Genomic DNA, 23,067 nt, shown 5'->3' on the forward strand with positions numbered 1-23,067 from the left:
AACAATAAAAGACAGACAGAAAATCGAAAAAAAATATTTTTAGCTTCAGTATCTACAGTTTTATTACAAGTATAGATATAAATAGATTATAAAGAGGGTTTGTATAAGGAGAGTTTGTATTGTAGGGGGTAATCTCTGAATCTATTGAACCGATTTTGAAAGTTCATTTACAAATAGAAAGCCACGTTATATGTGAGTGTCATAAACTATATTTTATGCCCGTATTCTCACGGGAACAGAAACTACGCGGGTGAAACCGTATTAATTGTCGTATATAGCTTGGCAACTCCGTTCGTACCACTCCCGATGGTGCGCGCGGGCCGAGGGCGTGTAGCGATGAATGATAAACCCACGACTGATGCACCTCACTTCCCTCCCGTCACCCGCATATCATGGGACTATAATATTCAATGCAAGGTTCTTACCCGGTATTGTACTGGAGTGACGATATTGCTGAGTGATTGAAGTGGCAATGGGCAGGCCACATAGTTCGAAAGGCCGATGGAAGTTAGGGTCCCAAGGTGCTGGAATGGCGACCCCGCACCGGAAAGCGCAGTGTTGGTCGACCCCCCACTAGGTGGACTGAGGTCATCAAGCGGGTTGCAAGGAGCCGCTGGATGCTCGCGGCTCGAGACCGTCATCGGCTTTTAATGATGATAATGATGATGATGATGATGATGATGATGATGATGATGATGATGATGATGATGATGATGATGATGATGATGATGATGATGATGATGATGATGATGATGATGATGATGATGATGATGATGATGATGATGATGATGATGATGATGATGATGAAAACGATATTGCTGGTAAGATTATAAATAGCGAAGGCAAAAGACAAAACCACACCAATTTATAGAAAAATGGATTCACAACTTCATTCGTTAGCGGAATTGTGAAATCTAAACGAAGAGGATTTTCAGTTTTATTTGAACAATAACTTGGACTGTTAGAGTTCATAAACTAAAAACTGACTACAGAAAAGTAAAATGAAAAAGTATGAAACAATAAAATGTTTTCATCATAAAATGATTATGGACAAACTATTTAGCAGACGCCGAGCGGTCTCACCCGCGTGGTTCTTGTTCCCGTGGGAATACGGGGATAAAATATAGCTTTTAGCACTTGGGGATAGTGCAGCTTCCCAACAGTGAAATATTTTTTCAAATTGGTTCAGTAGTTTCAGAGCCTATCTAACAAACAATCAAATCCTTCCTCTTAATAATATTATTATAGACAAGCAGACGCCGCGCGGTTTCACCCGCGCAATTACCGTTCCCGTGGAATATAGGGCCTATAATACTCACAAATAACATAGTTTTTTATTGTTAAAAGAATTTTAAAAAATCAGTTCAGCAATTCCAGATATAACCCTCTCACCTTCACGTATTTAAAATATTAGTATAATACACAATATTATACCAGAATTATTTCCAGAATAGGAAATAACGGACTTTATTTTCCAACATGGACTTCAAGGATTTACCTAACTGTTTATACAAACATTTTATCCAATCATAAACAACCATTAGAAATGGAAGCTCCCGTCAGTAGGTCTTTGAATAAGTAACTAAGTTAAAGTTAATAATCCTATTCCGTTGAGTTACTTGAGAGGAAAACTAGAACAAAGTATTTCTCTCTAAGAACTATTTATCTTGCAGGAGCTTAGTAGCGTAGAGAAGCAATTAACTTAATAAACTTAAGTAAAAATGTACCTTTCTCGCATTTTTTGTTCACAATTTCGTCTATAATCCATCTAAAATTGTTATGAAGGTAGATACTCGTACAAACTGCTTAACATTTATTGTCTACAAACTCGTATATTTAAACAATTTATATGTAAAAGACATTTAAAAAAACTAAATATCATTAGACCGATTTAAAAAATCATTTCATCAATCATAATGGATGGCTCCATTATCAGCGAGTGACATAGGCAATATTTTATCCCCGTAATTCCACGGGAATGGGAAATACGTGGTTAAAAATATGTAGTTCTGATAGTAATATAAAAAACGATAAATATATATGAGTAAATTACATCGTTATTTTCTGAGGATAGCTATTATATGCCACATTGCCTAAAGCTTATGGTCTCCTACATAGGTGTAAAGGAGTAAGTAAATACAGGAGGGATCGTCAATTGGCTATTAAAGCCGGCTTTAATAGCTACACAGCTCAGCAATTTCAAAATTTCATATGTGCTTTTTATTTGAATTACAAACCAATTCACAGTACCTACATACTTGTTTTCGTCGGCAATTTATAACGGTATTTTTATTATATTATACTTAAGAGCACTTTATACTTATAATAGCAATGTTAATTTAGGTTTATTATAAAATTTAGGATTATAATAATATTTCCTCAAAGTAACCTTAAAAACTAATTTAATATAAATTAACTTTATGAAATTAAACAATCTGAACTTACTTGATAAACTAGAGTTCGAGGAAGACTCGCTTCGTCGAGTCTGTTTGATAATACAACAAAACATTTCGCTTGGAATTGATGGTACACCATTAACAAGGAAGACAGGCGAATAATTGAGTTAGACCAGCTAAGTATGAGGCGGCACAGCCTAATGCAGCGTTTCCCAAACTTTTTCAGCCACGGACCCCTAGGAAATCAAACACAGTTTTCACGGCCCCCTTAGTAAAATAAACAGTGCCCCGATCATAGTACCATGGGTACTAAGTGCCACAAACTTCTTACAAGTAATTTCATGAGTGGAATAAAGTTGTTCAAATATTGCTTCACCTGTAATGTGCGAAGGCAGAGGTAAACAAAATAAAAAAAAAACATATGCAAGCAAGTTTGCATCATTTCTAATATCTGTGTTAGTTAGTCTCTCATCTGAAAAGAAAAAAAATCTGCTCGCTTTTAGTAAGCGTAGCGATAACGAGATATTAGCATTTATGTATGGTCCAGAGACGACACCGCGGACCCCCATACACATACTCGCGGACTCCTAGGGGTCCGCGGACCACAGGTTGGGAAACGTTGGCCTAATGGATATGATTCACTGTCAATCAATACGACATCCATTAGAATGCGCCTCATGCAACCAAACCGTCTAACAACAAGGAACGTCCTAAATAGGAAACACTTGACGTCAAATATACATAGTAGCCGACCTACAGCTGTTTCACCCGTATAGTTCCCATTCCTGCAGGTATATGGGGATAAAATAAATGTCTATGTTACTGCCTGATAATGTAGCTTTCAATTGGTGCAAAGATTTAAAATCGGTCCAGCAGTTTCGGAGATACAAGGATGATATGTATCCGACACTACTGGACCGATTCTACTAACTACTGTATTGAATCGTACCTTAGTTTCAATACATTTTCTGTCTCCAGGTGGTTGGCGAGGTTATATTTATTGATCGATCTACTTGTTACTAATATTAGACACGTGAAAGTTTGTGATGGATTGATGTTTCTACTCTTTGGCGTAAAATATTAAAGAAATTTAAAAACGTGTATACGATCCATTAGTGGAGGAGTTATCGATTTCATATTAGAGAATATAAAATGATTTCGTGTATCTGTTACCGGCAATGTGTATGATCCGGCATTCTGTATAATGTCTAGGCAATGTATAAAATACCTAAAACATATAAGCAATTTATGAAATTTTATTAACTGTATACATTGCCTGGGTATTCTGTAAAATACCTGATAATGTGTTATGACGCCGGTAATATATGTATGACGAGAGCAGGCAAGAAGGTGATGTGCTGGTGGGCAGGTAGACCGACCGTATTTCATTATGCTGCATGCGAACAGAGAACGCGCGATGTGTATTAAGCAATCTTCACTTTTGTGTAGTTTTAACTCAACGCAGACTTGTCTACCCTACCCATAGTGTTTATGTAAAGCGCGAAGCTAAAAGCTGGCGAACGAAGCGAGCCTGCGAGCTCTGTAGCGCAACGAAGATCTAGAAGGTGAAGCTGAATGAAAGGGCGATGGAACGAGTTTTCTGACATAGCCGCTTTTAAATACTTGAGTCTTGAATAAATATTTGCTATTAGGTACTCCTATGTTTATCTGTTGCAATAATTTGATTAGGTACTCCGAATCTCGTGTTGAGGGTTATGTAATTCTATGATATCAAATCTCAAACAATTATTTTATGAATATTCTAAAAAATGGTACCAAAGTTTATCTATTTTACCCATTGCAGGTGGACTAATTGTTGTAGTTAATCTATACAATCCCTCCATTTATGGATTATCTAGGTAATGTATGTAATGAAGATTCTTATTCATAATATTTTATTCATGGCCATAACATTTCATGTATTTAATACATTGTCTAGACATTGCACAGAATACTTGAATTATACAATTCCGGTAACATACCTGATCTCAATACAAGTAAATATAACGTATAACAATAGTTATAAAAGTAAGTACAGCTAATGTACAAGTAAAGTATAGACTATACTATAATTTTTAACAGGGCTGGTTTAATACAACCGCAATTAATGAATAATTAAAATTGGTGTGGCTGGACTAACCTTTTCGTAGTTTTAATGATTTTAATTATAAACTTTTAGATGTACCGTGTGTAGCATTTAATATACAATGCACGATAAGCAAGCAACACGTTTCATTAATTGGTTTAATTAAAAAAGTTAATTTTTTTACAAATTGATTTAGTTTATTATTTAATTAACATCGGTACAATGCGATAGTTTAACTTGTACTTTTAAAAATACTTAAAAAAGTTGTATGAGAATTAAATTTAGCAATTAATATATTTTTTGTTTTAATGTAATTTTATGTTCTAACACACCTGTGATGGCCAAACCTATGTCATTTTAAACGACTCATTATAAAAGCTAAAAGTTTGTCAGCTCATGCTTATGCTCATTAACCCATGGTAGCCTATATATCTCTATTAAGACATAGCTCAACGAGTCGCAAAGCTAAAGTGGCAATGGGCGGAACTAATAGTTCGAAGAGCGTTGGACGTTAGGGTCAAAAGGTGCTGGAATGGCGACTCCGCACTACAAAACGCAGTGATGGTCGACCACCAGGTGGACTGGACTGACGACATCAAGCGAGTTCGAGATTCGCTGGATGCAGGTAGCTCAGTATCGTGATGTTTGGAAGTCCCTACAAAAGGCCTATGTCGTGCAGTGGACGTCCATTGATGACATGATGATGAACTATTAAGCAGATGATATAGACCATGTCGCATTCGTTCGCATTCAGTCGCAAAATGCAACTGAACCACGTGCGTGACGCAACAACGGTTGGTTCGTCCCCACTACCGGCTCTTACCGGCTTCCTTTGATGGAGATCGACGCTAGAGCGGCACATACCAACGGCCACGTCTAAATTCTATTGGCTTTGCCAAATTGGCAGTGCCAACAGCCAATCGCGGCATACTGTGGACGCCGCTTTAGGTACTTTAAACACAGTTCTGATAGTAATGAGTTTTTTTTAAAGCGTTAAATTCTACAACATCAAATATTTTTAAAACCCCCGGAATCAGGAATCCGAAAACAATCCTAGCCAGATACCGAATGTATAATTAATTGTAAATTTACAAATTTTCGATTATCTCATCAAAGATATTTTAAAAAACTTTTTTAATAAAGAAAACGCCTACCGTAAATGCGAAAAATTTAATCAATTTTATTTGTTTGTAAAATATTCTTTCCTATAATAAAACCCTACTTAAAGTAATGTCAAAACTTTTGCAATAAATCTCACAAGGAGGTAAAGTGTAAGTTAAACAGATGTTCAAGAAAGCTGAGATAAGTTAAGTATTCCACCGAGGATTATGTGTGTACTTGATGAAAATAGAACAGAAAGTAACAATGGTTTACTGTAGAACTCTAGTGGGTATTAACTTTTAAAGAATCCATACAATTTTTTTTTATTCTATACAAGTTAGCCCTTGACTACAATTTCACCTGATGGTAAGTGATAATGCAATCTAAGATGGACGTGGACTAACATGTTAGGAGGAGGATGAAAATCCACACCCCTTTCGGTTTCTACACGACATCGTACCGAAACGTTTGTCGGTACGTTTTTGCCGGTAGGTTGGTTGGCCAGATCTGGGCCAATTAAGAAAATCTCAATTGGTCCAGCCGAGGATCGAACCAAGGACCTCCGTTTTGTAAATCCACCGCGCATACCACAGCGCCACGGAGGCCGTCAAAGGAGGTGTTTGGTGTCTAAATACAAGATATACAGTAAAATCAATCTAACGCCTCTCAAATTAGGAAACACCATCTTAGTTAGACTGCAGTTTGCATCGTCACTTAAGATGGTAGATTAAATTAAATTACACTTGTCGTTATATAAGAAATATACATAAAATTGCATTAAAGTGTAATAATACTCGTAGAACCACGTTGAATTAAACTGTTTTTCAGATAGCATGGGTATGGTGACAGTTCGTTTCACTCGTACGTTTGCCGTTGCACGTTGTAAGTTTGCCGCGATCCACGATAATAGTACGTATTATGAACGTCATAACGCAATTGTCACCGTATCCATGCTATGTGAAAAACACTTTAGTCATTGTTTACACATAACTATACATATTTGTTTGTTACGCTTTCACGCGTAAACAACTAAACTTATTTTAAAAATTCTTACTCCAATTGAAAGCTACATTACCAGTGAGTAACATAGGCTATATTTTATCCCCGTATTCCCACGGGAACGCGAACTACGCGGGAAGAAACACAACGATCCGCTAGTAGCTATATAATTTAGAGAATAATATAAAAACCTGCATCATTCTCAGGAGGCCGGTGCCTCTGTCTCCCGTTCCACCAGCATCCACAACAAGGCATTATAAACTAACAATTCACCGCATTGTTACCCATACCCATCACTTGCATTACCCAAACCGCAATTCTGTCAGGTCAATGCAACGCAAGTTTGAAACTAAGCTTGTTGATTAATAACAGATTCATTCGAGTAATATTCGAGTAGCGTTCGACATTTTATCGAGAACTGTGTCAAGATTTGATTGAATCGTAAAAAATCCACTACTATTTACGCGGATAATAACACTGAGGCGAATTAGTGGGGACATTGTCGTCATCTACGTAGGCACGCGCGGCGCCGGCCGCGCTCAGCGCTCGACTGCGGCTTTCCGTAGACGATTTTCCGTTTACAATTTTTCAGCATTTTCTTCACTTATTGGTAAAGTACACAGTTGCTGAATTCCTGATATAATGCATGGAAACATATAATATGTAATATACATGCATCAGGCAAGTAGACAGTTTGAAGAAAAAAGTTGGAATGTGCACACTAAAATTTTTTTTTGCATTGAAAATTCAGCACCTCCCATACATTTCTATTAACTACTTTGTAACTACAAAGAGTAGACACAAGTTTTATATTAATTTAGAAACCTCGATAAGTGTTAGTACAAGTTAAAGTTATGGTACACTTCAATTCCATACATTTTTTACAGGACATTTATTTAAATCGGGTCATCTTAATGAACGAAAACTAATTACTGGATTTTCTTCTACAAAACGATCGAAACATTATTTATAAAAAATAGTATCATAACACGTTGGTCATTTATTTCGCAATGTTTGACAAAAATCGGATGTTTAATTTTTTTTTATTCCTTACAAGTTAGCCCTTGACTACAATCTCGCCCGATGGTAAGTGATGATGCAATTTAAGATGGAAGCGGGCTAACTTGTTAGGAGGAGGATGAAAATCCACACCCTTTTCGGTTTCTACACGACATCGTACCGGAACCCTAAATCGCTTGGCGGTACGTCTTTGTCGGTAACTAGCCACGGCCGAAGCCTCCCACCAGCCATACCTGGACCAATTAAGAAAACCTCAATCGGCCCAGCCGGGGATCGAGCCCAGGACCTCCGTCAATTAAATTCACCCGCGTATACAACCGCGTCACGGAGGCCGTCTAAAATATTAATTTCTTATTAAATTATTATAAAATATTAATTATTAAAGCATATTTCTCATAGCATTTCACATTTCTAGAACTGCTATAATAATTATTTTTTATGAACGTTTGTTTTTGTCATTCAAACTTTTAATTGTGCTCGCAGCAATATTTCGGGAGGGTTCAATTAAGCGGAGTTTGAATTATTAAGTAAATATTGAATTTGATTGATTTCTGTGTGGAATGTTAATATAATTTACAGTTAAATTGGGTGTGATAAATTAACGAACTATGTTGTATTGTTTCAATAAATACTCAACAATTACTTGTACATAATATGTTACTTTAGTTCTTAAAACTAATAAAGTTTTTTATTACCTACTAGCGGTCGCCCGCGACTTCGTCCGCCTTTAGACCTCTTTAATCCAGCCCTTACAGTAGTATCGCAAAATGGAGTAACTTCTCCCGTTTTCCCAACATTTCTCTTCGCTGCTCCTATTGATGGTAACGTGATGAACAGTATACTATAACCTGCCCAGGAGTGTAAAGAATAATTGTACCAAGTTTCGTTAAAATCCATCGAGTAGTTTTTGTTTCTATAACGATCATACAGACTGACAAAAATATTACTAATTGCTTTTTTGGCATCAGTATCGATATCTAATCACCCTCTGATAGTAATTTTGGAAATATATTTCATGTGCAGAATTTACCCCTCTATAGATTATTATAAGTATAGATAGATTCAGATCATCTCTTTTATCTATAATAATAGAATATGATGATGATTTAAAATGATAAAGATGAAAAGTTTGATTTTGTGAGGCTTCAGGGGGTCTCTCTGGAACTAGTAAACCGATTCTGAAAATTATTTTACAAATAGAAAGTCTTATTATTTGTGAATATCATACGCTGTATTTAATCCCCTTATTCCCAAGGGATAAAAAACTAAGCGTTATACCGACCGAACCAAAGGCGTCTACTAGTGTTAATATAAGCTTATATTTGCCGTTTCTGTGTGTGTCATATTTTAGAAGCTTTAGAATGGACATTTAATTTTTGGTATATGTACTGTGGTATCTTCGGAGACAATAAAATTTTATACTTTCTTATAGCACAACGGAGTCCGAAGGTCCAAAGGTCAACCCTAAAATTTAATTCTAAAATAACTTTGCTCTATTTTTGATGTAGACTTAATGGCTTCCTTCAACGCTTGTATAATTAAATACTCACGACTGGATGGCTTTAATACAACAGGCATCAAGTCAAGCTGAGACAGTGTTAATTAATTATCCAAACTGTTAGGCGTAAGTATTAGATAATAATTAAGACATACTACGCGATGACTACTTGGTATTTTCATCGTGTATGTATTAACTGCGTGTGTGAAGTCTGCCAATCCGCATTGGGCTACCGTGGTGGACTATTAGCCTAACCCCTTTCATTGCGAGAGGAGACTCGAGCTCAGCAGTGAGCCGAATATGGGTTGATAACGAACTGTAAGTGACAGCTGTCATCTCATTAATAAAACATTCGCGCCCTAATCTCTTGACGTATGCGAACGTTTGTCTTGCAAACGACTAAATAATTCAAGTTAAATAACGCGGGCCCAAAACGTAGTAGTTTCAATATTTTCTACTTCTTTTCCACGCTTGCCCAATGAGGATTGGCAGACTTCACAAACACAGAGAATTAAGAAAATTTGGTATGCAGGTTTCACGATGTTTTTCCTTCACCGTTTGAGACACGTGATATTTAATTTCTTAAAATGCACACAAATGAAAAATTGGGTCACAAATCACAATGGGTCACTGTACACACAATCCGTGTACCGTTTTGAGTTGTGCATTACGTATTCAAAACGGTAACAAAAATTCAACACATTGAGTACAAGATATTCAAATTATAGCCTGCGGGTAGAATGAAAAATGTTGTCATTTGTAATCGACTTATCAGACGTCGATTTAAATTGGATGTGTAAATTGAAAATTAATTTCGTAATATTTTGAGGCGAAGTTAATCGTCAATCAGTATTGGTTATTGGACGTTAATTGACGGACTGTTGAACCGTTATTCAAGAAAAATTAAAAAAAATACCTTTTGATGCAAAACGTAAGTTAACGTACCTTCTTTCGCAGTTATTGTCATCGGATGTGATCTAGAGTTTATAATTACTACGTTAGTTGTCTTCGAATAGTCTGAAAGTCTGGTTTAGTATTTTAATACTTATCCATTGGCTATTAACGAGTATCTAGTAGCCGTCTTAACTGTAAGTACTAAATTACGAGTATATACTTCATTGCGATATAAGTAAAAGAACTAAGCAATTATTTTATAGCATAATCTAACATTTTATAACGTAGTCTACTAATAAGTACTATTTCGATTTCAATAATAAATATTATAATTCTAAATTGCTAATGAAATAGACCAAACTCATTAGCAAATTTAGAATACGGTAGACATATTAACTTTCATGTACAACGTGTGTTGAATGTGAAATTACGTAGTAAAGGTACGAGATAGGTAATTGTAGACAGCGATTCATGTAACGAAATTAGTATTTTGTTCGTTCAATATTCGTACGATGAAGTATTCTTAATCGCTTATTTAAGCTATTATCAAAATGCTTGAAAGAAAAAGAACTACAACTAGATTTATGTTGGCTATATGTATACTATGTATTGTAGAAATGTAGTTTGTAGTAGTAGTATTTAGATAGTTATGGTCCAAAATTGACAGTAGCATTACGGAGCTTCAGAAACGAAAAACCAATGACGGAAAATTTAAAAAAAATACATTATGTAACTTTGCGACTAGATTTACCTTTATGTTCAACCTTACCTAAACACCCAAGATCATTAATGACGACTGAGATTTTGTTTATGTATAGTTAATATTCATTTTTCTTTGTACTTATCTACGTTGTAACTTTAATATGCACTTACCTGTAGCCGAGCCGGTGTCAAGGGGTTTACTCATGCTGTTTATCTGGTTTTCGGATGTTGGCTGGGAAGGTTCATCTAGGGACATATTGGAGCGTGTCTGGAAGTCCTTTGTGAATGGTTTAGGTGATGTTGGCAAAGATATCGGCGAAGATATTCGGAACGGTGAGGTCGGTGTTCCGAAACTGGATGGCAGTGATAATTTTGATTCTGACGTCACAAAGGTGTCAGGTGTGGTAGGGATGTCACTTTCCCCGTCCGTGCAAAGGACCGTCGGCAGGGATATCTTAAGCGAATTACTTCGTGACGACGTCCCTCCCTCGTCTTGGAGCGTATCTGACATGTCGATCTGGAACGAAAAGAGGATAAAATAAATTGCGATATATTTACCGAAAAAAATACTTTCCCTTTTTTTGGTAGGTCAATATTGCTGGGTGATTTTGTACGGACGGTAATATATTACGGGGGTTTCGTTAGAAAGAAGGGAGTTAAATATTATCATCTCGTTAGTTCTATTTTAAGTAAACGCTGTTGGTGGTAAAACTTTTAAGCAAAACTCAGTTTTGTTCACTCAGTAATTTTAATCTGGAATATTTTTCTGATTTCCGGTCAAAATATAGACAAATACACACAACTAAAAATACTCAGGTCTTAAAGAAAAACAATATTTAAGTATTTTTATTTTTATTATCGGATTCCCAGCGCCTCATTCCCAGTTACTTATCTATAACATATGTGAGTTATCTATAACATATGTTAGTTATCCCAGGAGAGGTGGTAAACAAAAAAAATAAACCTTGGCTGAGTTTGTTGTGGGCTCTTTTCGGACCAAAGCGCGTTTGGAACCCTCGTAACTTTAATTTTAAGTTTTCATCTATTATTACCACCATTAGATTAAATTAAATTTTGACATATACCTGACCTTTCAAAAGTGCTTGTAAACTAAGCCTAATTGAAATAATAGAATTTAGAAATTAAAATTTTTGAATTTTGAAACATCATCATCATCATCATCATATCAGCCGATGGACGTCCACTGCAGGACATAGGCCTTTTGTAGGGACTTCCAAACATCACGATACTGAGCCATCTGCATCCAGCGAATCCCTGCGACTCGCTTGATGTCGTCAGTCCACCTGGTGGGGGGTCGGCCAACACTGCGCTTACTAGTGCGGGGTCGCCATTCCAGCACTTTGGGACCCCAACGTCCATCGGCTCTTCGAACTATGTGCCCCGCCCATTGCCACTTCAGCTTCGCAACTCGTTGAGCTATGTCGGTGACTTTGGTTCTTCTGCGGATCTCCTCATTTCTGATTCGATCGCGCAGAGATACTCCTAACATAGCTCGTTCCATCGCCCGCTGTGTGACTCTGAGCCTTTTTAAATCCTTAAATTAAGCCCGTCAACCCAGTAGTGGATCTCCAAATATCCTCTCCTATAAGAGCTGAGCTGAACTATATTGTTCATTATAACATTTTATTGTTTATATATATCACTAGTCATTTCACACCTTATCTATATCTATACTAATATTATAAAGAGGTAAAGTTTGTAAGTTTGTAAGTTTGTCACATTTTTTAAATGGGGTAATCTTCGGAACTACTGGTCCGATTTCAAAAATTCTTTCACCAGTAGAATGCTACATTATCGGGGAGTGCTATAGGCTATATTTTATATTAGTATGATATATATTCGCCGAGTTAACACAGTTTTTGTCATACAGGTCGGACCGAAAATCCTCTTAAGCAGACTTATTCGCATGCGCTGCCTTAACCATTGTGTAAAATTGAAATTAATGTATGGAGGCTTTATGTATCTTTAAAAGTTCTACAAAAAAGTCCGCGACACCATATATCTATCTTCTATATATTAGCAGATATAGTACCTTTTGTGTTTTAAAAATTATAAATTTTATATACTTAGGTTTGCGTTATTATTTATGCTACTTTACTTAAATCCTTATTAAAATAAATTATTTTATAATCACAAGGATATTATGGAGATAAGATTTGCCCTTTATAGTATGTTAATTAGTTAAATAGTTGCGGAGATAATACAAGATTTCTAAAAGACGCAGAAATTCCGCTACATGACGCCCCGCGCTTTCAATTACGTAGTTCCCGTTCCTGTGTGAATATGGGAATCAAACATAGCCTATGACACTCGCAAATAACGTAGCTTTCTATTGGTAAAACAATCTTTCAAATCCTATCCTAGGGGTAGGGAAAGGTAAGATTACGGGTAGGGTAGGGGTAGGATACAGTTAGGGTACGGGTAGGGTAGGAGTAGGGTAGAGGTAGGAGATCGATACTGAAGCCTATTTTCTATTTTTTGTCTGTCTGTTTGCCTTTTTTTGACCGGGCATCACGCTGAAACTACAGAATGAATTCAAATGATACTTAAGACGGTTTGAGACCATAATACGTAGAAGGATAATAGGATACTTTTTCTCGCGAAAACAAAATCAGAAATGGGTGAAGTAGGGGTAGAAAGTTTGTACGGTAAGTCCTTAACTTTTCTAGGTGCATTTGTAAATGTAAAATGATAAGTGGACTATTTATTAGGTATAACTTATAAAACTTGCAAAATAGAATGTGAAACAGGGGTTGAAAGTTGACATCGATTTTTACGCGGACGAAGTCGCGGGCGTCCGCTAGTAATAATTATAATTAACTTGTTCTTAAATTACTGAAAATAAATTTGATTATTAAGCTTAGAACAATTAGATATGGTAAAAATATTTTATAAACAAACCATACATAGTTTAAAATAAATAAGTTGTGAAATGACATACGTTTTCTACCTTCATTTCTAATTTGTTTGTTGGTAAACAGTACTCATCAAGAAAGGCTGTAATATTTTAAGAAAGTATTGTAATATTTTCTCTCATCTTGTATTTTCGCTAGTAATTTCAAAAGTTGTTTGTCACCAGAGAGAAAATTTACTTGTTTCTTGTAGCTCCGGACTTAGTGTAATGTGTCGCTTCGCTCGCTAATTTAATTGGCTACGTTTCCTAGTTTGCTCGGAATTCAAACTGCACTCCAACAAAAACCTGGTTCCGCTATTGTCCGAATACGAAAATCTCATTCATTCCCTAGATTTATGTTGCAAAATTGTAAGTATTCCCTTGAAAATACATACATTTTAAAATACAAAATAAAATAATTTACTACAGAAAAAAATATTTTCACGTTTTTTAACGGACTAAACGGAATTCTCATAATTGAAAGCAAACATGATAATAAAAATTTTAATAAAAAAATACAACCGACTTCAAAACCTAAAAACATACCCACTAAACTAAAAAGCAAAAAATAACATCATAATATGTTCTACCTGCTGATCAGTATGAAGGCGGTGCTAAGCCGGTGATGTATTAATTCAAGCCATGTGTGAGCCATGTGATGTGGTCCTGTCAGAAACGACACAGGCATTCAAAGTGATCAAAAGGTAGCACATATGATGTTATTTTTCGCTTTTTAGTTAGTTTTTGTGATATTGAAGTCGGTTAAATTTTTTTGTTAAAAAGATTTTAAACAATTTGACACTCCGCATAGACGAATAGAAAATAACAAAAAAATACTATTTAATACCAATTTTATAGTTATTCTTGTTTACTAGATTTACTGCAGGCATGGATAAATAATAAGATAAACTGAATGTTTCAGCTTACTAGAGTCACGTGCATAAATAAACTGAATCTTTTATTCATTGGGTTTGTTCAGGATTTTTGTTTAAATTTAGCAATGCAAACGCGTTTGGTACATGATAAATTATGTACGAGGTAAATAAATTATGCAAGAACATCTGGATTGGTTTGGTGTAGACACAAAGCAAGCGAGCGTGAATTTAACTTTATGTGAACGTTGCACCATAAAAATGTTCAAAATTAGAAATAACAATTAGTCTGTTATCAATTGAGACATTGCATCATTATGATAACAAACATGACTCAGATAATGATATAGAGATAAGAAACAGTACAGACAACAGTTCATATGGCTGTGAACCAGATTTTCAGCCATACGTATAATTCTGACATTTGTTATTGTTTTTGCTTTAGCTAACGAACATCAAACAGTAAATCAAAGGGGGTACTTTAAAAAGAAAAAGCAGATATGAAACCAAATCCAATCAGTTTGAAGACACGGATTCTTAGTGCCGTGAGAAGGATTATAGATGCTTCAACGTACATTTTATTCAAGTTATACTATGGCACTAAAGGAGACAAGATACCGCCAATAAAAGACTTTATCCTGAAACAACCGGTCATTGAAGTTGCTAGAAGAATAAGGCATCAGGAGGTATGTATTATTAAAATCAATTTCATTCCCTAATCTTGTAGATTGAAACAAGAAGGAAGAACCCTATCACAGCGAGAGGTATATTCGTATAAGATAAATTACTACTTTCTAAAATAAATAATTAATGATTTAAAAATAAAATTTGTTTATATAAAAATTTTAGATAAATTAAGTTTATTATAGATAAATTAAGAAATTTTAGGAATTCTGTACATTTTCTACATTTTCTGTACATTTACAAATCTATACTAGTTTAGGTCAAGGAAAATCATTGCTTTTAGTCGGTTAGTTACTATAATAGAAGGTTAATAATAATAATGTTTTAATCTTCTAAAACTTTGGTTAGGTACCTAAAAACTGCTAAATCAAATTTTACAACTTTAATTTGTCCAAGTTTTTTCTATACTGTAAAGAGGTGAACTTTATGGTATTGTAAGAGGGTAATCTCTGGATCTACTAAACCGATTTTGAAAATTCTTTTACATCTAGAAAGCCACTTTATTTGTGAGTGTAACAGGCAATATTTTACCCCCGCATTCTCACCAAAACGGGCATCACGCGGGTGAAACCACGAGGCGTCGACTAATTTAATTTATTAATTTAAATGTTCATCCTTTAAATATGTAGGGACCTACAGAACTTGGCGTAGTTTAAGATCTTTATTATTACGTTATTGAACTTTTTAAGGGGTTTATTTTTTTTACTATAATTTGATAACAAATTTCACAGAGATCATGAAAAAGTTGAGCTTGTTTATATTTAACATAACTATTCTAAACATACATTTAATAATTTTCAGATATCTAGCGTAGAAGTTTTAAACACGTGCATACAAAGGATAAAGGAAACGAATCCAATTTTGAACTATTTCATCGATGAAAGATTTAAATTGGCTCTAGAGGAAGCAAAAGAAGCTGACAATCTCATTAGAAACGGAACTTTGTCGACGGAATGTTTAGCACGCGATAAACCCTTCCTAGGTGTACCATTTACCACTAAAGACAGCATTGGTGTAAAAGGTAAAATCTTTGTTTTGACAATATCTATATGATAAACAAAGGTAGATAATATTTAAACCAAAACTAACGTTAGAATTACTTCAACCAAAATTGAACGTTTCACAGTCATTAGATATTTCATTTTGTAAGGAAAATAGTGTCAACACCTTGGGATTATATGTATACTAACTAATAATAATAATAATTCAAAAATTCAGTAAAATAAACTATCTATTCATATTATTGATATGGTAATTATAAGATGTTATTAGGTTAGGTAATTACGTAATAACTTAAGACAGAAGGACCCTGAATTACGGACTGAATAAAGTAACCGGTAAAGGTATTACGTGGATCTCACAACTTTTTACGGTAGAACAACTGAGTTGCTCAAATTGATCTGTTTTACAAGTGTTGTTTTTGATGGCATAATATAGAAACTTACTAGACCTATCAGATTTGAGTATATCCTCATAGCCAAGAAGTTACTGAGGTTATAAACGTTGAATTTTCTCTCTCTCTCTGCAGGACTTCGCATGGCCGTCGGTGTTACAAGAAGAAAAAATATAATAGCTGACAAAGATGCTGATGTAATACAACTGTTAAAGAATAGTGGCGCCATTATTATGGGATTAACAAATGTTCCGGAGCTTTGCATGTGGTATGATCAAAATCATTTGTCGTGTGTAATCATCATTTTGACGCTCTGTATCAACTCCGGCGCAGTTGGTGCTGCTGTGGATCTCAATATAGAGGTCCCGGGTTTGATTCCTAGCTTGTGTCAATTTAGGATTGAGAAGTGTGGTCACGAGCCTCATATGTAAGGAACACAACTTTTTTGACGGCCTCCGTGGCGCAGTGGTATGCGCGGTGGATTTACAAGACGGAGGTCCTGGGTTCGATCCCCGGCTGGGCAGATTGAGATTTTCTTAATTTGTCCAGGTCTACCGGCAAAGATGTACTGCCAAGCGATTTAGCGTTCCGGTACGATGCCGTGTAGAAACCGAAAGGGGTGTGGATTTTCATCCTCCTCCTAACAAGTTAGCCCGCTTCCATCAGGTAAGATTGTAGTCAAGGGCTAACTTGTAAAGAATTAAAAAAAAAAAGAAAACTCGCTCTTCCGAATTATACAAAATAGCTTTCCAGGCCTCCCTCCGTATAGGGAAGGGAATGTGGAGCTAAAACCCACGACGCTGCTAATGTTAGACTATTTTACGATCAGATGTTGATGATAATGACCGGGACCGATAGCTTAACGTGCTCTCCGAAGCAAGGGGGAGTAACACCACTAACCTCCCAACACCGGAATGAGAATTTTAACTGAAAATTTCTTAGAAGACAGAAAACTTTAGTACATAGCCCGAGCCACGACACGAACCCAAAACCGCATGATCTGAAGGGTAATTGGACAACGATGCAGTTGGTTGTGTGTAGGTCATATAAAATTATACGTTGATGTTTTATGGTTGATGACTTGCACTCTTTAAGTCATTCAAATAAGTTTCATTTGAAAAAAGGTTTCTCCGAATCTAGCCTTTTCCTTAGTTACTAATGAATCACAACACATATGATTTTTTAATAACACGTCTATATTTACCTCGATCGGTATGTACCTATTTAATGTTATCATTTGAACACAATGCTAAGTTTTTGTGTTTGTCCTGTTAGTAGAAGTATCGACATCATCCATATTCGGCTCACTGCTGAGCTCGAGTCTCCTCTCAGAATGAGAGGGGTTAGGCCAATAGTCCGCCACGCTGGGCCAATGCGGATTAGCAGACTTCACATACGCAGAGAATTCAGAAAATTCTCTGCGGTTTCCTTACTATGTTTTTCCTTCACCGTTTGAGACACGTCATATTTAATTTCTTAAAATGTACACAACTGAAAAGTTGGAGGTGTCCGAACTGGATAGACCGGATTCGAACCCACACCCTCGGGAATCGGAGGCAGAGGTCATATCCACTGAGCTATCACGGCTCTAGAAGGCTCTAGGGTAGAAGTATACCAGCTTCTCAACATGTGTGCTAATTTTGTGCATGTATGTTTTTATGTTTATCCGCGCATATCTCAAAGACTAGATAAATTGAGTGAAATTGTAAAATGTTTTTACATTAACTAGGCAATGTAGGTATGCCTATAAACGGTGCAATTTTCATCAAAATTGGATCAGTAGTTTAGTTTATAAGGTATACCCATCTTAAAAATACTGAACCGATTTTGAAAAGTTAAGTGTGTATCAACCACAAGACAAACGTGTCATAACAGTATGTACGAGTTTAGAGTGTAATACAACTGAAATTAAAAAAAAAAATGAAAGATTTATTATTGTGGTTGCAGGTACGAAACTCACAACCACTTATACGGCAGGACACTTAACCCATACAATACGACCCGTATCGTGGGCGGATCGTCGGGCGGAGAAGGTGTCATACAGGCAGTTGGTGGCAGCATATTTGGGATAGGTACGACGTATAATTTTGTCTACACAAATAATCTAACCGATTCCGGAGGATGTGGGTTCGAATCCGGTCCGAGCATCCTCCAATTTTTCAGTTGTATGCATTTTAAGAAATTAAATATCACGTGTCTCAAACGGTGAAGGAAAAACGTGAGGAAACCTGCATACCAGAGAATTTCTTAATTCTCTGCGTGTGTGAAGTCTGCCAATCCTCATTGGGCCAGCGTGGTGGATTTGGCCTAACCCCTGTCATGTTGAGAGGAAACTCGAGCTCAGCAATGAGCCGAATGGCAAATTTTAGCATCTTTTGATTCTTACCTATACAATCTAATAATAAATTATTAATTAGGGAAACAGGAAAAGAAACATCATAGAATGAAATGTACGATAAGAATCATGCTGACTCAGCGAAATAGCTAAGAGTAGACTGAACGTACTCGTATTGTGTATTGCGTCACCTAAAACACAGTGAACATTTTCTATTCATATTGCTAATTATGTATTCTTTGATGTACCTAATCATGTTGTGATTCATGTGACTAATTTTGTTTTTCCTAGATCATCCCTGTTTAAAAGCAGATAAAAGGAAAAAGCAATTAAATTCGGAATCAAAAGTATCCTAATATGTTGTAAATATTGTGGGCTGGTGGGAGGCTTCGGCCGTGGCTGGTTACCACCCTACCGGCAAAGAGGTACTGCCAAGCGATTTAGCGTTCCGGTACGATGTCGTGTATTCATCCGAATCCGATCAGCCATTTTCGACAAACAAAAGAAATACAAAAATTTAAGCGTTAACATTAATTAATAGCATTTGTAGAAAAACTAGTACTTTTGAAGTATTATTCTAATCTGTGTTCTGTATTTTTCCAGGCTCCGATATAGGTGGTTCTATCCGAATGCCCGCTTTCTTTAATGGGATTTTTGGGCACAAACCTACACGAAGAGCAGTGTCTAATCAAGGACAATACCCTGAATTGAAAGATCCTACAATTGACCTATATTTAAGTAAGAAATTCATATCAACTATTTTACTATGTGAAATTCAACTGCCTCCATAGTCCAATGGTGGTGGCTACGTGGCTTTGTATTAGAAGGTCTTAAATTCGCAAAAACTACAAAATTTTTCTTTGTTTTAAGAAATTTTCAGAAAATACCTACATAAATTAAGCACAATAATCTTTTTAACAAAAAATTCAACCGACCTCAAAATCACAAAAATAAACTAAAAAGCGAAAGGTATCATCGTACTTGCTAACTTCTGATCACTTTGAAGGCGGTGCCAAGCAAGTGGCGTATTAATTAAAGCCGTTTCTGAAGGACCACGGGAAAGAACCGTCTGAAAATCCTAAAACTTTATGATTTAAACGGTTTGAGTTAATGCATACAACACAAAATTTACTGAACCGATTTTCATGAAAATTAAATGGGACTAATCTGGAATCTCTTTCAAACAAAAAACTATTTTCAAAATTGGTTAAGAAATTACGTAGTTATGGTAACAAACATTAATAAATAACATACGCGTCGAATTCAGAAACTCTTCTTGTTTTGTGAAGTCGTTTAATAAAATTGTTTAAGTTGCCGACGAATAAGAAATAATTGATTTATTTAATTACACAGGTATAGGACCAATGACTAGATATGCTGTTGATTTAAAACACATCCAAAAGGTTATATCAGGAGACTATGCGAAAAACCTTAATCTTGATCAACCTGTCGACATTCAAACGCTAAAAATTTTTTATCAGTTCAGTATGGATGCTCCCATGATGAGCGATGTAGATCCAGAAATAGAAGAAAAACTGAAAAAGGTGGTGGAACACTTTCGACGGACATATAACATGACTGCCGAAGAAAAGAAAATCGAATGGTTGCAACGATCGTCACCAATATGGATGCAAGCAGTGAAGAGCTCAGACTCCTTTGCAGATCACATTTTGCCAAATCCCAGTACTATGTCAAATATAATAGAGATAATCAAAAGTATATTCGGCTTATCAGAAAATACATTAGCAGGACTTCTAGTTTCGTTGAGCGATCAAGAAAAATTTAATCCAGAATGTAAAAAGTACAAATATTTTATGAAAGCACGCGATTATTTAGAAGAAGTCTTTAAGAATATGCTCGGTGACAATGGTGTATTTCTATTCCCCACACATCCAGTCGCAGCACCATATCATAACCAGCCTTTAGTGCGAGGAATGAATTTCATGTACACAGCCATTATAAATAGCTTGGGCTTCCCAGCAACGGCGATACCATTGGGATTCAACAAAGAAGGCCTGCCTATAGGGATTCAAGTGGTTGCGAATATTAATAATGATAGATTATGTTTTGCTGTTACAGAAGAGTTAGAAAAAGCTTTTGGAGGTTGGGTAGAGGCTCACGGTGGCAATTAAAGTTATCAGTTTTTAATCGACCCCTGTGTGCCTAGTTTTCAATATTTTCATACTGTTACTATCACGTTGACGTTTACGCAAATTTATATTGAATTGAAACAGTTGTGCAGTAGTGCCACTAGATGGCGCAGTTTCAATTCCTTAGAAATTTAGCGTTTACATTACGTGACAGTAACAGTATCAAACTGCCACTAGGCCCTTTGGCATGCGCAGGTTTATGTTGTCCAATCGTCTTGTGTCTGAATGTAGTTTTATACTGTTTACGCTGAATTTGTCAAAGAAATAGACACACCTACACTCGCAGACTATACTAGTCTTTCTTGATGAGAACAGTTTACCAACAAAGAAATCAAAAATGATGGTATAAATCACTAGTCATTTCACACCTAATATTTAATATTATTAACTTGGTCTTTGATTAATAAGCATATAACGATTAAAAATGGTAAATATATTATTTTATAAACAAACAATATATAACTTAAAATAAATAAGTTATGAAATGACACGCGTTTTATACCTTATTTCTAATTTCTTTGTTGGTAAACAGTACTCATCAAAAAAGGATGAATTTAAACATAATTTAAGGTGTAATATAAATTTATCTTAGTTGTGAGAGCCTCAGAGGGTTCATTATATCCCGGAATGTTTAGAGTAAGGTGAATTACACGGGAAATACCGATCTCCATTTGTCTATTAACATTATTGTAGCAACATATACACATACATTCAAAAAACATAAACCTCCATAAGTTAAAATGTTAGTTTGCTCGTTATTAAATGTTTTGTTAATTTGGTGTTAATATAGTTGAATTTTCGGATCAAGTTGTATTTATTTTTTGTTTCCTATTTATTACAATTACTAGCAGACGCCGTGCGATTTCACTCGCGTGGTTCTCGGTCCTGTAAGAACGGATAAAATATGGAATATAGCACTCGGGGATAGTGTAGCTTCCCAACAGTGGAAGATTTTTAAAATCGGTTCAGTAGCTTCAGAGCCTATCCAATGCAAACAAACAAACAACCAAATCTTTCCTCTTTATAATATTAATATAGATTATAAAAGAAACCTGTCACAACGAAATTCAAATTAGCAAACTGGTTCTCTAGCTAGGTCACTAGACATTGGCGTAGATATAAAACAATCGATGGATGAGACAGCATCCATCTGATTAAATTTTTTCCTAAAATACGTTGATACTTCTTTACTACATAGAATGAGTGGGGTTAGGCCAATAGTCCACCATGCTGGCGCAATGGGGATTGGCAGACTTCGCACACGCAGAGAATTAAGAAAATTCTCTGGCATGTAGGTTTCCTCACGATGATTTCCTTCACCGTTTGAGACACGTGATATTTAATTTCTTAAAAAACATACATACAGCCGAACGTAGGACCTCCTCCTTTTTGAAAGTCGGTTGAAAATTCACACAACTGAAAAGTTGGCAGTGCATGCCCGGACCGGATTAGAACCCACACCCTCCGGAATCGTAGAGATTATATCCACTGGGCTATCACGCCTGTCTAATAAAAATGTACATGTTATATTTATATGTATTTGAGTAATATAGCTTTATAGCCGTTTCAAAACTACAAGTAGGCATAGCTACTCGTATAGTATAATAACCTTCATCAATAAATAGCATCATCTCCTTACCCTTATCCCACTTAAGTGGGGTCGGAAAAATATGTCAATCTTTTCCATTCGTTTCTATTACTTTTAACTCATCATCCACTCCTTTTACACACATGTCCTCTTTCACACAATCCAACCATCTCTTCTTTGGCCTTCCTCTCCTCTTATGACCTTCCACTTGCACATTCAACATTTTTCTAGTAATATGACTTTCCTCTCTACGAATTACATGTCCATACCAAGCTAACCTTCTACTCCTCAATTTTTCTATCACTGGCGCCACCTTCAGACTTCCTCTTATATACTCATTCCTTATTTTATCTATTCTTGTCACACCACACATCCATCTCAACATACGCATTTCGTTCACATGCATTCGTTTACTATCCATCCCTTTCATCATCA

General features: G+C 35.8%; 2 protein-coding genes across 6 annotated transcripts in view; one reads left to right on the plus strand and one right to left on the minus strand.

The window, feature by feature from the left end:
• Nucleotides 1–23,067, minus strand: part of LOC112053422 (cytochrome b5 reductase 4) — a 108,679-nt gene that overhangs the window by 65,990 nt on the left and 19,622 nt on the right. Inside the window, exon 2 of one of the 3 annotated variants that reach the window (XM_052887264.1) lies at nucleotides 10,868–11,213. In XM_052887264.1, the coding sequence (XP_052743224.1) occupies nucleotides 10,868–11,207 (340 nt within the window). In that variant the 5' untranslated portion in view covers nucleotides 11,208–11,213. Of the gene's footprint in view, nucleotides 1–2,445; nucleotides 2,578–6,773; nucleotides 7,141–10,867; nucleotides 11,214–23,067 lie in introns of those variants that run through there. The other 2 variants (XM_052887265.1, XM_052887266.1) reach the window with 2 other exon arrangements.
• LOC112053429 (fatty-acid amide hydrolase 2-B-like) lies at nucleotides 9,857–21,847 on the plus strand. 3 transcript variants are annotated; one of them, XM_052887267.1, is made up of 7 exons: nucleotides 9,857–10,031; nucleotides 14,928–15,168; nucleotides 15,968–16,187; nucleotides 16,695–16,827; nucleotides 18,507–18,631; nucleotides 19,498–19,632; nucleotides 20,248–21,847. In XM_052887267.1, exons 2-7 carry the CDS (start codon nucleotides 14,983–14,985, stop codon nucleotides 21,024–21,026), a joined length of 1,578 nt encoding a protein of 525 aa, XP_052743227.1. In that variant the 5' UTR covers nucleotides 9,857–10,031; nucleotides 14,928–14,982; the 3' UTR covers nucleotides 21,027–21,847. The 3 variants fall into 3 exon arrangements, with proteins under 3 accessions (XP_052743227.1, XP_052743228.1, XP_052743229.1); XM_052887268.1 differs by lacking the exon at nucleotides 9,857–10,031 and adding an exon at nucleotides 10,047–10,188; XM_052887269.1 differs by lacking the exon at nucleotides 9,857–10,031 and adding an exon at nucleotides 13,961–13,979.

The sequence above is a fragment of the Bicyclus anynana genome, chromosome 19 (assembly GCF_947172395.1).
Source record: "Bicyclus anynana chromosome 19, ilBicAnyn1.1, whole genome shotgun sequence".
NCBI classification, from domain to species: Eukaryota; Metazoa; Arthropoda; class Insecta; order Lepidoptera; family Nymphalidae; genus Bicyclus; species Bicyclus anynana.

Bases quoted from the DNA above. Each gene is read 5' to 3' on its own strand.
- LOC112053429 (XM_052887267.1), top strand. From the start codon at position 14,983: ATGAAACCAAATCCAATCAGTTTGAAGACACGGATTCTTAGTGCCGTG. The intron at 16,828-18,506 runs GTATGATCAAAA...TTGTGGTTGCAG, and splicing joins GTTCCGGAGCTTTGCATGTG to GTACGAAACTCACAACCACT. The intron at 18,632-19,497 runs GTACGACGTATA...GTATTTTTCCAG, and splicing joins TGGCAGCATATTTGGGATAG to GCTCCGATATAGGTGGTTCT.